A 13,007-nucleotide genomic window follows, 5' to 3' on the forward strand; every position below is an offset into this window, starting at 1 on the left:
GTGGCAAAATGTATTTTATTGTTGCAGTTGGTAGAAACGGAATAGTAGGACAACCCGGGGTGGGGAGAGTCTCGTCTTCCTTTTCTCCCCTGATCTTCACCCTAAGAGGGATTCTTGGCTGCCCAGAATTACAGCCCCAGACTCTTTAGTAAAATGCTCACGGGCATGTCGGCCACGAGGAAGCAGATGATAAGTTTATTTTTTTTAAAGATTTAGTTATTTGCTTGAAAGTCAGTGTTAAACAGAGAGAGAAGGAGAGGCAGACAGAGAGAGAGAGAGAGAGAGAGAGAGAGAGAGAGAGAGAGGTCTTCCATCTGCTGGTTTACTCCCCAATTGGCCACAAGGGCCAGAGCTGCGCCGCTCCAAAGCCAGGAGCTAGGAGACTCTTCCAGGTCTCCCACGGCTCCACGGCTACGCAGGGGCCCAAGCACTTGGGCCATCTTCACTGCTTTCCCAGGCCACAGCAGAGTGCAGGATTGGAAGTTTAGCACCCTGGACTCAATTGGCGCCCATATGGGATGCTTGCAGGACTGGCAGTGGCTTTCACCGGCTATGCCACAGCAGTGTCCCTGCATATGCAAATCGGAATGACATACCACTACACTCTCACTCGATTGGACAACACTCAAAAGTTGATACTCATCCAGAGCTTGACAAAGTGAAAAGCGTAAATTGTCCTCCTAGGCAGAGAGTGTTTCAACTGATACAAACTTGGGCAGAACAGTTTGAATGGTCAAGTGTGCATTCACAGACACGTTTTCCAAGATCTGTTCTTCTCTTTTTGAAAGATGTATTCATGCATTCGAAAGGCAGAGTTAGAGAGAGGCAGTGATCCTCTGGTTCACTCCCTAATGGCCTCAACCTCCAGAGCTGAGACGATCCTAAGCCAGGAGCCAGGAGCCAGGAGCCAGGAGCCAGGAGCCAGGAGCTGCTTCTGCGTCTCCCATGTGGGTGCAGTCCTGGGGCCATCCTCTGTGGCATACCCAGGTACAATAACAGGGAGCTGGACCTGATGAGGAGTAGCCCGGACTGGAACCAGCACCCATGTGGGATGCTGGCCCCATAGGTCCTAGACATCGGCTTTACCCGCTGTGCCACAGCGCCGGCCCCTTCCACAGAGCTTTGAAGTACACTTGAATGAGGCTGCTGCCAGCACATGACATGCTGCTTGACAATACACATTTTTATGAATAGAATGAGCACACTGAAATTAGAATGAAAAATGAATACATACATTAGAAATAGTTGTTTATCGTCAAGTCCTGCGTGCAGAAGACACTATTTCAATGCGTTTTCATTAATTTAATAAGAATGTAGCGGATGTATCACATTGCACATATTAATGTGATTCTGTGTGATGTCTTGATGCATGTGTACATTGTGTAATAGCTATTCATGGGACTGGTGCTATGGCCTAGCGGGCAACACCACCACCTGCAATGGCAGCATCCCATATGGGTGCCAGTTAGAGTCTCAGTGCTGGGTAGTTAGCCGCATACCATAATCACTTTTTTTCTTTTTTTTTTTTTTTTTAAAAAAAACAGGTTTTTGGTATGTAGTCACATATACAACTTCTGTTTATTAAGTGGTGTTCTTTTAATTTATTTGAAAGGCAGAGTGACCGAGAGAGGGGAAGAAACAGAGCAAAGAGGAGATCTTCCAGGGAGGCTAGCAGGGAGCTGCACTGGAAACAGAGCAGCCAGGAGTCCCGCACAGCTGTGGGCTGCTGGAGCCCTAAGTGGAGGCAACACAGCCTCGGCTCCACCTTCTTCACTTTAGTCCTTTCCTACTGAACTCACTTGAATCCTTTCTACCGAATGCGTCTTTTTCTTAACTATGAAGGATCTTCTAAAAGTTGCTAGAAATGTATTAAGAGGCTGGCGCCGAGGCTCACTTGGCTAATCCTCTGCCTGTGGTGCTGGCAGCCCCGGTTCTAGTCCCAATTGGGGCGCTGGATTCTGTCCCAGTTGCTCATCTTCCAGTCCAGCTCTCTGCTGTGGCCCAGGAAGGCAATGGAGGATGGCCCAGGTCCTTGGGCCCTGCACCCACATGGGAGACCAGGAGGAGGCACCTGGCTCCTGGCTTGGGATCGGCACAATGTGCCAGCCGCAGCGGGATGGCCATGGCAGCCATTTGAGAGGTGAAACAACAGAAGGAAGACCTTTCTCTCTCTCTCTGTCTCTCTCTCTCTCTCTCTCTGTCTAACCGTGCCTGCCTTCCTATAAATAAATGAAGAAAGAAAGAAAGAAAAGAAAAAGAAAAAAAGGAAATGTATTAAGAAAATCCATGTTTCTATATCAATTTTAATACTAAAATAATTGTATTTTTAAAAGGAATTTTGCAAATCTTTGAAAAGGACTTTTGTGTAAAATGTCCCCTTAGGGGCCTGTAGGCTGAGAGAAAGGATTAGTTTACACCCTACAGGGCTGACCTCCCATAGTGCATGTTCTGGCCACTCCCCTTCCACTCCAGCTTTCTGCCACTGCACCTGGGAAAGCTGTGGGAATGGCCCAAGTACTCCAGCCCCTGCCCCTCTTGGGGGAGACCAGGATGGAATTCCTGGCTCCTGGGCTCAGCCTGGCCCAGCCCTGCCTGTGGCTCCCAGCTGGAGAGGGAGCCAGCAGATGCAAGACAGGTTGTTGTCACTCTTCCTTCCCAATGAAGCTTTTCACAAAGTACCCGCTCCATTCATTTGATATTCGTGTTGCTCCCTGGGATTTCTTTGGTTGTATCTGTCAAGGTTGCCTGTCCCCAACACTTGATTTTCCACTCTGATGTTCCTTTGAGTTTGGCTACAAATGTCAACGCAAAGGGTGGGGCAAAATGAAGCTGGCCTGTCAGACAGAAACCCAGCTCTGGGATTTCCTGAGCTGAGGGCTGATTGGATTCGAACCTGGCCCAGGTATAAAGCCGGAAGGAAGCGCGGAGAGATGGAGCCTCCTTGCGACTGCAGCGGCCACGGGAAACCACCTCTCTCTGAGTCCTAGAGTGTGTTCACCTGGATCAGGATTTCATCCACGGCAGGTAGCTCAATTTCTTATTCTGTTAGACCGTATTTGGTGCCTGTGCTTTTGAGAAAGTCCTTATGCCAAAAGCGTTGAAGACTCCATTTCAACTTTAAAAACGTCTTTGGGAGACGTTTATTAATGCCACCTATGTTATCCTAATATGCTTTATGTGCGTTGTCTCTCTGTTCTCTTCGTGTTTCTCCATGTACTCTTCTGTAGGAGTATTCACGGATTTTTTCAAACATGTATTTATTTTTTGAGTGGCAGGGTTAGGACAGAGAGATGGAGAGACGGGGAAAGAGGTCTTCCCTCCTTGGGTTCTGCTATGCCATTAACAAGCCTGGAAAAGAGACCTTCTCATTTCTCCACATTTCGATCTCTGTTAGGGCTTCCCATAGAAAGGAAACCACGTAGCAAATCAGCAGAGAGGGGCAGGCCACTCTAGCTTAGGTGGTTAATCCTCCGCCTAGGGGCCAGCATCCCCAATGGGCTCTGATTGGAGTTCCAACGGCTCTGCTCTCAACCCTGCTCCCTGAGATGGCCTGGGAAAGCAGTGGAAGGAGATCCAAGTGCTCTGACCCACTGTACCCACGGGGGATGCAGAAGCAGCTCCAGGTTTGGATGGGCCCAGCTCTGGCTGTTGAGGCCATTTGGGGAGTGAACAGGCAGATGGAAGACCTCCCTCTCTCTCTCTCTCTCTCTCTCTCTCTCTCTCTCTGTGTGTGTGTGTGTGTGTGTGTGTGATTCTGCCTGTGAAATGAATGAATCCATCTTTACTAAAGAGAGACTACGTAGAGAAGATCCTCTGGGGGAAATTCTAGGGGGACGATCTAGAACACACCTGGGGACTCAGAGTCGCCCACTTTCCTGTCTTGCAGCCATGACGCCTGAGAGCTCCGGCCCCCAGAACCCCAGCTGCCACATCATGACATTCTACCCAACCATGGAGGAGTTTATGGACTTCAACCAATTTATCGCTCAGATGGAATCTCAGGGTGCACACCGAGGAGGCCTGGCCAAGGTCATCCCACCCAAGGAGTGGAGGGCCAGACAGAGCTACGACGACATGGATGACATCTTGATAGCCCGCCCCCTCCAGCAGAAGGCCTATGGCGGGGCAGGTGTCTTCACTCAGTTCCACAGAAAGAGGAGAGCCATGACCCTGAGACAGTATCGCCAGCTGGCCACCAGCACAAAATACCAGACCCCAGCGCACCTGACTTTCGAAGAGTTGGAGCAAAAGTACTGGAAGACCCGTGTCTACGATGCCCCGATCTACGGCGCTGGCATCAGCGGCTCTCTGTTTGATGAAAACACGGCACACTGGAACCTCAGGCGCCTGGGCTCGCCTCTGGACCTGCTGGCGCAGGAGTGCGGCGTCGTCATCGAGGGCGTCAACACGCCCTACCTGTACTTTGGCATGTGGAAGACCACGTTCGCCTGGCACACGGAGGACATGGACCTGTACAGCATCAACTACCTGCACTTCGGGGAGCCCAAGACGTGGTACGCGGTGCCCCCGGAGCACGGGCGGCGCCTGGAGCGCCTGGCCGGGCAGCTGTTCCCGGGCAGTTCCCGCAGCTGCCAGGCCTTCCTGCGGCACAAGGTGGCCCTCATCTCGCCCAGCGTCCTGCGGCAGAACGGCATCCCCTTCCGCCGCGTCACTCAGCAGGCTGGCGAGTTCATGGTGACCTTTCCTTACGGCTACCACGCGGGCTTCAACCACGGCTTCAACTGCGCCGAAGCCATCAATTTCGCCACCCCGCGCTGGATCGACTATGGCAAAGTGGCCTCCCAGTGCAGCTGCGGGGAGGCCAGGGTCACCTTTGACATGGACCCCTTCGTTCGTATCCTGCAACCCGAGCGCTACGAACTGTGGAAACGCGGGCAAGACCGTGGCGCTGTGGCCCTCCCGGAGCCCATGGGCCAAACAAGCCAGGATCCACACACTAGCCGGGAGCCAGGCACCAGCCAGCCGCTTCTCACCAGCCAGGGGCCAAGCCTCAGCCAGGAGCCACGCAGCAGTGAGGAACCTCACAGCAGCCAGGAGCTTCTCACCAGCCAGGGGCCAAGCCTCAGCCAGGAGCCAGGCACCAGTGAGGAGCCATGCAGCAGCCAGAAATCACGCCGCTGCCTGAAGCCGCGCCCCAGCCACGCGTTGTGCACCAGCCAGGAGCTGACGGCCTGTAGGCAGGATCGCGGGCTCTGGAGGGCTGCCCTGGGCCTCAGGCAGCTTTCCTCGCCCCAGGCTAGGTCCACTGGGCCTGTGCCGGCCTCTGGTAGCACCCGTCGAGCTGCTCCTGTGGGCCCCGGATCTCAGTTGGCTCTGGGCCACAGCAGTGATGTCACACTGCACACTGACGTTCGCAGGTCCAGGCAGCCCGACCTGGCCTGGTTACCGACTCCAGCTCTGTCTGCCGAGGCTGTGTGCCTGTCAGCTGCTAGACCTGGTCATGGTAGTGGTCGGCGTCCTCGGCCACTGCAAGCTGAGGAGCCCAGCCTGGAGGTTCCACCCAAGAGGCGGCTGTTGTCCCCCTCTGCACACACCGATGCTGGCGCCGAGGCTCCGCCCCTGCCCAGTGATGGAGCTTCAGAGGTCAGTGCTACTCAGAGCCCTGAACGCCCGTTTCCTGCCAAGGCTTCGGGATGTTGCTGCGCCCCGGATCTTCAGCCCTTGGGGCCCCCGCTGGATCCCCATGCCCCGATGCACCCGGGCCCCTGCCTGCTCTCCTTGGACAGCATCACCGTGGGTCTCCCTGACGTGGTGCCGCTGACTCCTCCCAGCACCAGCGTGCAGCCATTCAGAAGCTTCTGCAGGGACACTGCTGGGGACTGGGCGTCTCCTGGGAATCAGGCAGAGGATGGGGTGGTGCGCCGCACTTGCGCCTCCAGAACCTTGGCTGCGTCTGTGCTTGCCCCCGGCCCTGGTGTGCCTGATGCTAGTCCCCTCTGGCTCAAGCCACAGGGAGGCGCTTTCTGGTGGCATGAGCCAAATTCAGCACCAGTGAACGCTCTTCAGCCCCTGAGCCCTTGACCATCTGCTCTGTGACTGTGCAGTGGCCCCTGACCCTCAGAACCTGTAAAGTTCCCAGCCACGGGAGCATTCATCCTGGCCTGTCCCCACTGGAGACCTAGTACCTGACTGGCATTTCTGATTTCTGCCTGTTATGTATTCCTCGTGCAAAGAGAAACGAGAACTCCTTGGCGTGTTTTTAAACTTAAATTGTATATGAAGCAGAGTAGATGAAAGGTAGTCAATGATTGTATTTTTGTATTCTTGTTGCTGAAGTTGTTTTAATTGCTCAAATAAACTTCACTGAATGAATTTAGTGTAAGTTTTTTCTCTAAGCTGGTTTAAAAGAGAAAATGTAGGAATAAGCTTATCTTAGCAATGCAGTCAGAACAAAAGGGATAGGATCAAGTACTCATGAATGCCAATGGCAGCTGACAAAATTCAAGCCTAGGTAGGCCTTGTTTCAAAACATACCACCACGAGGAAGCTGCATACCCTCTGAAGATGCAGACTTTTTATTTAGTTACTATTTAGTACCAAAGTCAGCATTTTACTGAAGAAGAAATACTTGATACATGTCTAGCAAAATATATAGAATTTAGAGGCATCCCTAATACAAAATGAAGGTTATATGTGCAGGAAGGCAGGTGGCAAAATGTATTTTATTGTTGCAGTTGGTAGAAACGGAATAGTAGGACAACCCGGGGTGGGGAGAGTCTCGTCTTCCTTTTCTCCCCTGATCTTCACCCTAAGAGGGATTCTTGGCTGCCCAGAATTACAGCCCCAGACTCTTTAGTAAAATGCTCACGGGCATGTCGGCCACGAGGAAGCAGATGATAAGTTTATTTTTTTTAAAGATTTAGTTATTTGCTTGAAAGTCAGTGTTAAACAGAGAGAGAAGGAGAGGCAGACAGAGAGAGAGAGAGAGAGAGAGAGAGAGAGAGAGGTCTTCCATCTGCTGGTTTACTCCCCAATTGGCCACAAGGGCCAGAGCTGCGCCGCTCCAAAGCCAGGAGCTAGGAGACTCTTCCAGGTCTCCCACGGCTCCACGGCTACGCAGGGGCCCAAGCACTTGGGCCATCTTCACTGCTTTCCCAGGCCACAGCAGAGTGCAGGATTGGAAGTTTAGCACCCTGGACTCAATTGGCGCCCATATGGGATGCTTGCAGGACTGGCAGTGGCTTTCACCGGCTATGCCACAGCAGTGTCCCTGCATATGCAAATCGGAATGACATACCACTACACTCTCACTCGATTGGACAACACTCAAAAGTTGATACTCATCCAGAGCTTGACAAAGTGAAAAGCGTAAATTGTCCTCCTAGGCAGAGAGTGTTTCAACTGTTACAAACTTGGGCAGAACAGTTTGAATGGTCAAGTGTGCATTCACAGACACGTTTTCCAAGATCTGTTCTTCTCTTTTTGAAAGATGTATTCATGCATTCGAAAGGCAGAGTTAGAGAGAGGCAGTGATCCTCTGGTTCACTCCCTAATGGCCTCAACCTCCAGAGCTGAGACGATCCTAAGCCAGGAGCCAGGAGCCAGGAGCCAGGAGCCAGGAGCCAGGAGCCAGGAGCTGCTTCTGCGTCTCCCATGTGGGTGCAGTCCTGGGGCCATCCTCTGTGGCATACCCAGGTACAATAACAGGGAGCTGGACCTGATGAGGAGTAGCCCGGACTGGAACCAGCACCCATGTGGGATGCTGGCCCCATAGGTCCTAGACATCGGCTTTACCCGCTGTGCCACAGCGCCGGCCCCTTCCACAGAGCTTTGAAGTACACTTGAATGAGGCTGCTGCCAGCACATGACATGCTGCTTGACAATACACATTTTTATGAATAGAATGAGCACACTGAAATTAGAATGAAAAATGAATACATACATTAGAAATAGTTGTTTATCGTCAAGTCCTGCGTGCATAAGACACTATTTCAATGCGTTTTCATTAATTTAATAAGAATGTAGCGGATGTATCACATTGCACATATTAATGTGATTCTGTGTGATGTCTTGATGCATGTGTACATTGTGTAATAGCTATTCATGGGACTGGTGCTATGGCCTAGCGGGCAACACCACCACCTGCAATGGCAGCATCCCATATGGGTGCCAGTTAGAGTCTCAGTGCTGGGTAGTTAGCCGCATACCATAATCACTTTTTTTCTTTTTTTTTTTTTTTTAAAAAAAAACAGGTTTTTGGTATGTAGTCACATATACAACTTCTGTTTATTAAGTGGTGTTCTTTTAATTTATTTGAAAGGCAGAGTGACCGAGAGAGGGGAAGAAACAGAGCAAAGAGGAGATCTTCCAGGGAGGCTAGCAGGGAGCTGCACTGGAAACAGAGCAGCCAGGAGTCCCGCACAGCTGTGGGCTGCTGGAGCCCTAAGTGGAGGCAACACAGCCTCGGCTCCACCTTCTTCACTTTAGTCCTTTCCTACTGAACTCACTTGAATCCTTTCTACCGAATGCGTCTTTTTCTTAACTATGAAGGATCTTCTAAAAGTTGCTAGAAATGTATTAAGAGGCTGGCGCCGAGGCTCACTTGGCTAATCCTCTGCCTGTGGTGCTGGCAGCCCCGGTTCTAGTCCCAATTGGGGCGCTGGATTCTGTCCCAGTTGCTCATCTTCCAGTCCAGCTCTCTGCTGTGGCCCAGGAAGGCAATGGAGGATGGCCCAGGTCCTTGGGCCCTGCACCCACATGGGAGACCAGGAGGAGGCACCTGGCTCCTGGCTTGGGATCGGCACAATGTGCCAGCCGCAGCGGGATGGCCATGGCAGCCATTTGAGAGGTGAAACAACAGAAGGAAGACCTTTCTCTCTCTCTCTGTCTCTCTCTCTCTCTCTCTCTGTCTAACCGTGCCTGCCTTCCTATAAATAAATGAAGAAAGAAAGAAAGAAAAGAAAAAGAAAAAAAGGAAATGTATTAAGAAAATCCATGTTTCTATATCAATTTTAATACTAAAATAATTGTATTTTTAAAAGGAATTTTGCAAATCTTTGAAAAGGACTTTTGTGTAAAATGTCCCCTTAGGGGCCTGTAGGGTGAGAGAAAGGATTAGTTCACACCCTACAGGGCTGACCTCCCATAGTGCATGTTCTGGCCACTCCCCTTCCACTCCAGCTTTCTGCCACTGCACCTGGGAAAGCTGTGGGAATGGCCCAAGTACTCCAGCCCCTGCCCCTCTTGGGGGAGACCAGGATGGAATTCCTGGCTCCTGGGCTCAGCCTGGCCCAGCCCTGCCTGTGGCTCCCAGCTGGGGAGGGAGCCAGCAGATGCAAGACAGGTTGTTGTCACTCTTCCTTCCCAATGAAGCTTTTCACAAAGTACCCGCTCCATTCATTTGATATTCGTGTTGCTCCCTGGGATTTCTTTGGTTGTATCTGTCAAGGTTGCCTGTCCCCAACACTTGATTTTCCACTCTGATGTTCCTTTGAGTTTGGCTACAAATGTCAACGCAAAGGGTGGGGCAAAATGAAGCTGGCCTGTCAGACAGAAACCCAGCTCTGGGATTTCCTGAGCTGAGGGCTGATTGGATTCGAACCTGGCCCAGGTATAAAGCCGGAAGGAAGCGCGGAGAGATGGAGCCTCCTTGCGACTGCAGCGGCCACGGGAAACCACCTCTCTCTGAGTCCTAGAGTGTGTTCACCTGGATCAGGATTTCATCCACGGCAGGTAGCTCAATTTCTTATTCTGTTAGACCGTATTTGGTGCCTGTGCTTTTGAGAAAGTCCTTATGCCAAAAGCGTTGAAGACTCCATTTCAACTTTAAAAACGTCTTTGGGAGACGTTTATTAATGCCACCTATGTTATCCTAATATGCTTTATGTGCGTTGTCTCTCTGTTCTCTTCGTGTTTCTCCATGTACTCTTCTGTAGGAGTATTCACGGATTTTTTCAAACATGTATTTATTTTTTGAGTGGCAGGGTTAGGACAGAGAGATGGAGAGACGGGGAAAGAGGTCTTCCCTCCTTGGGTTCTGCTATGCCATTAACAAGCCTGGAAAAGAGACCTTCTCATTTCTCCACATTTCGATCTCTGTTAGGGCTTCCCATAGAAAGGAAACCACGTAGCAAATCAGCAGAGAGGGGCAGGCCACTCTAGCTTAGGTGGTTAATCCTCCGCCTAGGGGCCAGCATCCCCAATGGGCTCTGATTGGAGTTCCAACGGCTCTGCTCTCAACCCTGCTCCCTGAGATGGCCTGGGAAAGCAGTGGAAGGAGATCCAAGTGCTCTGACCCACTGTACCCACGGGGGATGCAGAAGCAGCTCCAGGTTTGGATGGGCCCAGCTCTGGCTGTTGAGGCCATTTGGGGAGTGAACAGGCAGATGGAAGACCTCCCTCTCTCTCTCTCTCTCTCTCTCTCTCTCTCTCTCTGTGTGTGTGTGTGTGTGTGTGTGTGATTCTGCCTGTGAAATGAATGAATCCATCTTTACTAAAGAGAGACTACGTAGAGAAGATCCTCTGGGGGAAATTCTAGGGGGACGATCTAGAACACACCTGGGGACTCAGAGTCGCCCACTTTCCTGTCTTGCAGCCATGACGCCTGAGAGCTCCGGCCCCCAGAACCCCAGCTGCCACATCATGACATTCTACCCAACCATGGAGGAGTTTATGGACTTCAACCAATTTATCGCTCAGATGGAATCTCAGGGTGCACACCGAGGAGGCCTGGCCAAGGTCATCCCACCCAAGGAGTGGAGGGCCAGACAGAGCTACGACGACATGGATGACATCTTGATAGCCCGCCCCCTCCAGCAGAAGGCCTATGGCGGGGCAGGTGTCTTCACTCAGTTCCACAGAAAGAGGAGAGCCATGACCCTGAGACAGTATCGCCAGCTGGCCACCAGCACAAAATACCAGACCCCAGCGCACCTGACTTTCGAAGAGTTGGAGCAAAAGTACTGGAAGACCCGTGTCTACGATGCCCCGATCTACGGCGCTGGCATCAGCGGCTCTCTGTTTGATGAAAACACGGCACACTGGAACCTCAGGCGCCTGGGCTCGCCTCTGGACCTGCTGGCGCAGGAGTGCGGCGTCGTCATCGAGGGCGTCAACACGCCCTACCTGTACTTTGGCATGTGGAAGACCACGTTCGCCTGGCACACGGAGGACATGGACCTGTACAGCATCAACTACCTGCACTTCGGGGAGCCCAAGACGTGGTACGCGGTGCCCCCGGAGCACGGGCGGCGCCTGGAGCGCCTGGCCGGGCAGCTGTTCCCGGGCAGTTCCCGCAGCTGCCAGGCCTTCCTGCGGCACAAGGTGGCCCTCATCTCGCCCAGCGTCCTGCGGCAGAACGGCATCCCCTTCCGCCGCGTCACTCAGCAGGCTGGCGAGTTCATGGTGACCTTTCCTTACGGCTACCACGCGGGCTTCAACCACGGCTTCAACTGCGCCGAAGCCATCAATTTCGCCACCCCGCGCTGGATCGACTATGGCAAAGTGGCCTCCCAGTGCAGCTGCGGGGAGGCCAGGGTCACCTTTGACATGGACCCCTTCGTTCGTATCCTGCAACCCGAGCGCTACGAACTGTGGAAACGCGGGCAAGACCGTGGCGCTGTGGCCCTCCCGGAGCCCATGGGCCAAACAAGCCAGGATCCACACACTAGCCGGGAGCCAGGCACCAGCCAGCCGCTTCTCACCAGCCAGGGGCCAAGCCTCAGCCAGGAGCCACGCAGCAGTGAGGAACCTCACAGCAGCCAGGAGCTTCTCACCAGCCAGGGGCCAAGCCTCAGCCAGGAGCCAGGCACCAGTGAGGAGCCATGCAGCAGCCAGAAATCACGCCGCTGCCTGAAGCCGCGCCCCAGCCACGCGTTGTGCACCAGCCAGGAGCTGACGGCCTGTAGGCAGGATCGCGGGCTCTGGAGGGCTGCCCTGGGCCTCAGGCAGCTTTCCTCGCCCCAGGCTAGGTCCACTGGGCCTGTGCCGGCCTCTGGTAGCACCCGTCGAGCTGCTCCTGTGGGCCCCGGATCTCAGTTGGCTCTGGGCCACAGCAGTGATGTCACACTGCACACTGACGTTCGCAGGTCCAGGCAGCCCGACCTGGCCTGGTTACCGACTCCAGCTCTGTCTGCCGAGGCTGTGTGCCTGTCAGCTGCTAGACCTGGTCATGGTAGTGGTCGGCGTCCTCGGCCACTGCAAGCTGAGGAGCCCAGCCTGGAGGTTCCACCCAAGAGGCGGCTGTTGTCCCCCTCTGCACACACCGATGCTGGCGCCGAGGCTCCGCCCCTGCCCAGTGATGGAGCTTCAGAGGTCAGTGCTACTCAGAGCCCTGAACGCCCGTTTCCTGCCAAGGCTTCGGGATGTTGCTGCGCCCCGGATCTTCAACCCTTGGGGCCCCCGCTGGATCCCCATGCCCCGATGCACCCGGGCCCCTGCCTGCTCTCCTTGGACAGCATCACCGTGGGTCTCCCTGACGTGGTGCCGCTGACTCCTCCCAGCACCAGCGTGCAGCCATTCAGAAGCTTCTGCAGGGACACTGCTGGGGACTGGGCGTCTCCTGGGAATCAGGCAGAGGATGGGGTGGTGCGCCGCACTTGCGCCTCCAGAACCTTGGCTGCGTCTGTGCTTGCCCCCGGCCCTGGTGTGCCTGATGCTAGTCCCCTCTGGCTCAAGCCACAGGGAGGCGCTTTCTGGTGGCATGAGCCAAGTTCAGCACCAGTGAACGCTCTTCAGCCCCTGAGCCCTTGACCATCTGCTCTGTGACTGTGCAGTGGCCCCTGACCCTCAGAACCTGTAAAGTTCCCAGCCACGGGAGCATTCATCCTGGCCTGTCCCCACTGGAGACCTAGTACCTGACTGGCATTTCTGATTTCTGCCTGTTATGTATTCCTCGTGCAAAGAGAAACGAGAACTCCTTGGCGTGTTTTTAAACTTAAATTGTATATGAAGCAGAGTAGATGAAAGGTAGTCAATGATTGTATTTTTGTATTCTTGTTGCTGAAGTTGTTTTAATTGCTCAAATAAACTTCACTGAATGAATTTAG

The 13,007-nt window shown here is 53.3% G+C and overlaps 2 protein-coding genes across 2 annotated transcripts; both read left to right on the plus strand.

The window, feature by feature from the left end:
- Nucleotides 1-3,834: 3,834 nt before the first annotated feature.
- On the plus strand, nucleotides 3,835-6,261 carry LOC127489958 (lysine-specific demethylase 4D-like). Its single transcript, XM_089312058.1, has one exon. It carries the CDS (start codon nucleotides 3,889-3,891, stop codon nucleotides 6,040-6,042), a length of 2,154 nt encoding a protein of 717 aa, XP_089168184.1. The 5' UTR covers nucleotides 3,835-3,888; the 3' UTR covers nucleotides 6,043-6,261.
- Nucleotides 6,262-10,503: 4,242 nt separating this feature from the next.
- Nucleotides 10,504-12,940, plus strand: LOC138846088 (lysine-specific demethylase 4D-like). Its single transcript, XM_070060733.2, has one exon. It carries the CDS (start codon nucleotides 10,558-10,560, stop codon nucleotides 12,709-12,711), a length of 2,154 nt encoding a protein of 717 aa, XP_069916834.1. The 5' UTR covers nucleotides 10,504-10,557; the 3' UTR covers nucleotides 12,712-12,940.
- Nucleotides 12,941-13,007: the final 67 nt, after the last annotated feature.

The sequence above is a fragment of the Oryctolagus cuniculus genome, chromosome 1 (assembly GCF_051225735.1).
Source record: "Oryctolagus cuniculus isolate XC-2025 breed Fujian yellow rabbit chromosome 1, ASM5122573v1, whole genome shotgun sequence".
Classification (NCBI taxonomy): domain Eukaryota; kingdom Metazoa; phylum Chordata; class Mammalia; order Lagomorpha; family Leporidae; genus Oryctolagus; species Oryctolagus cuniculus.

What these genes read in the sequence shown, in the direction of transcription:
- LOC127489958 (XM_089312058.1), top strand. Translation starts at nt 3,889, where the DNA reads ATGACGCCTGAGAGCTCCGGCCCCCAGAACCCCAGCTGCCACATCATG.
- LOC138846088 (XM_070060733.2), top strand. Translation starts at nt 10,558, where the DNA reads ATGACGCCTGAGAGCTCCGGCCCCCAGAACCCCAGCTGCCACATCATG.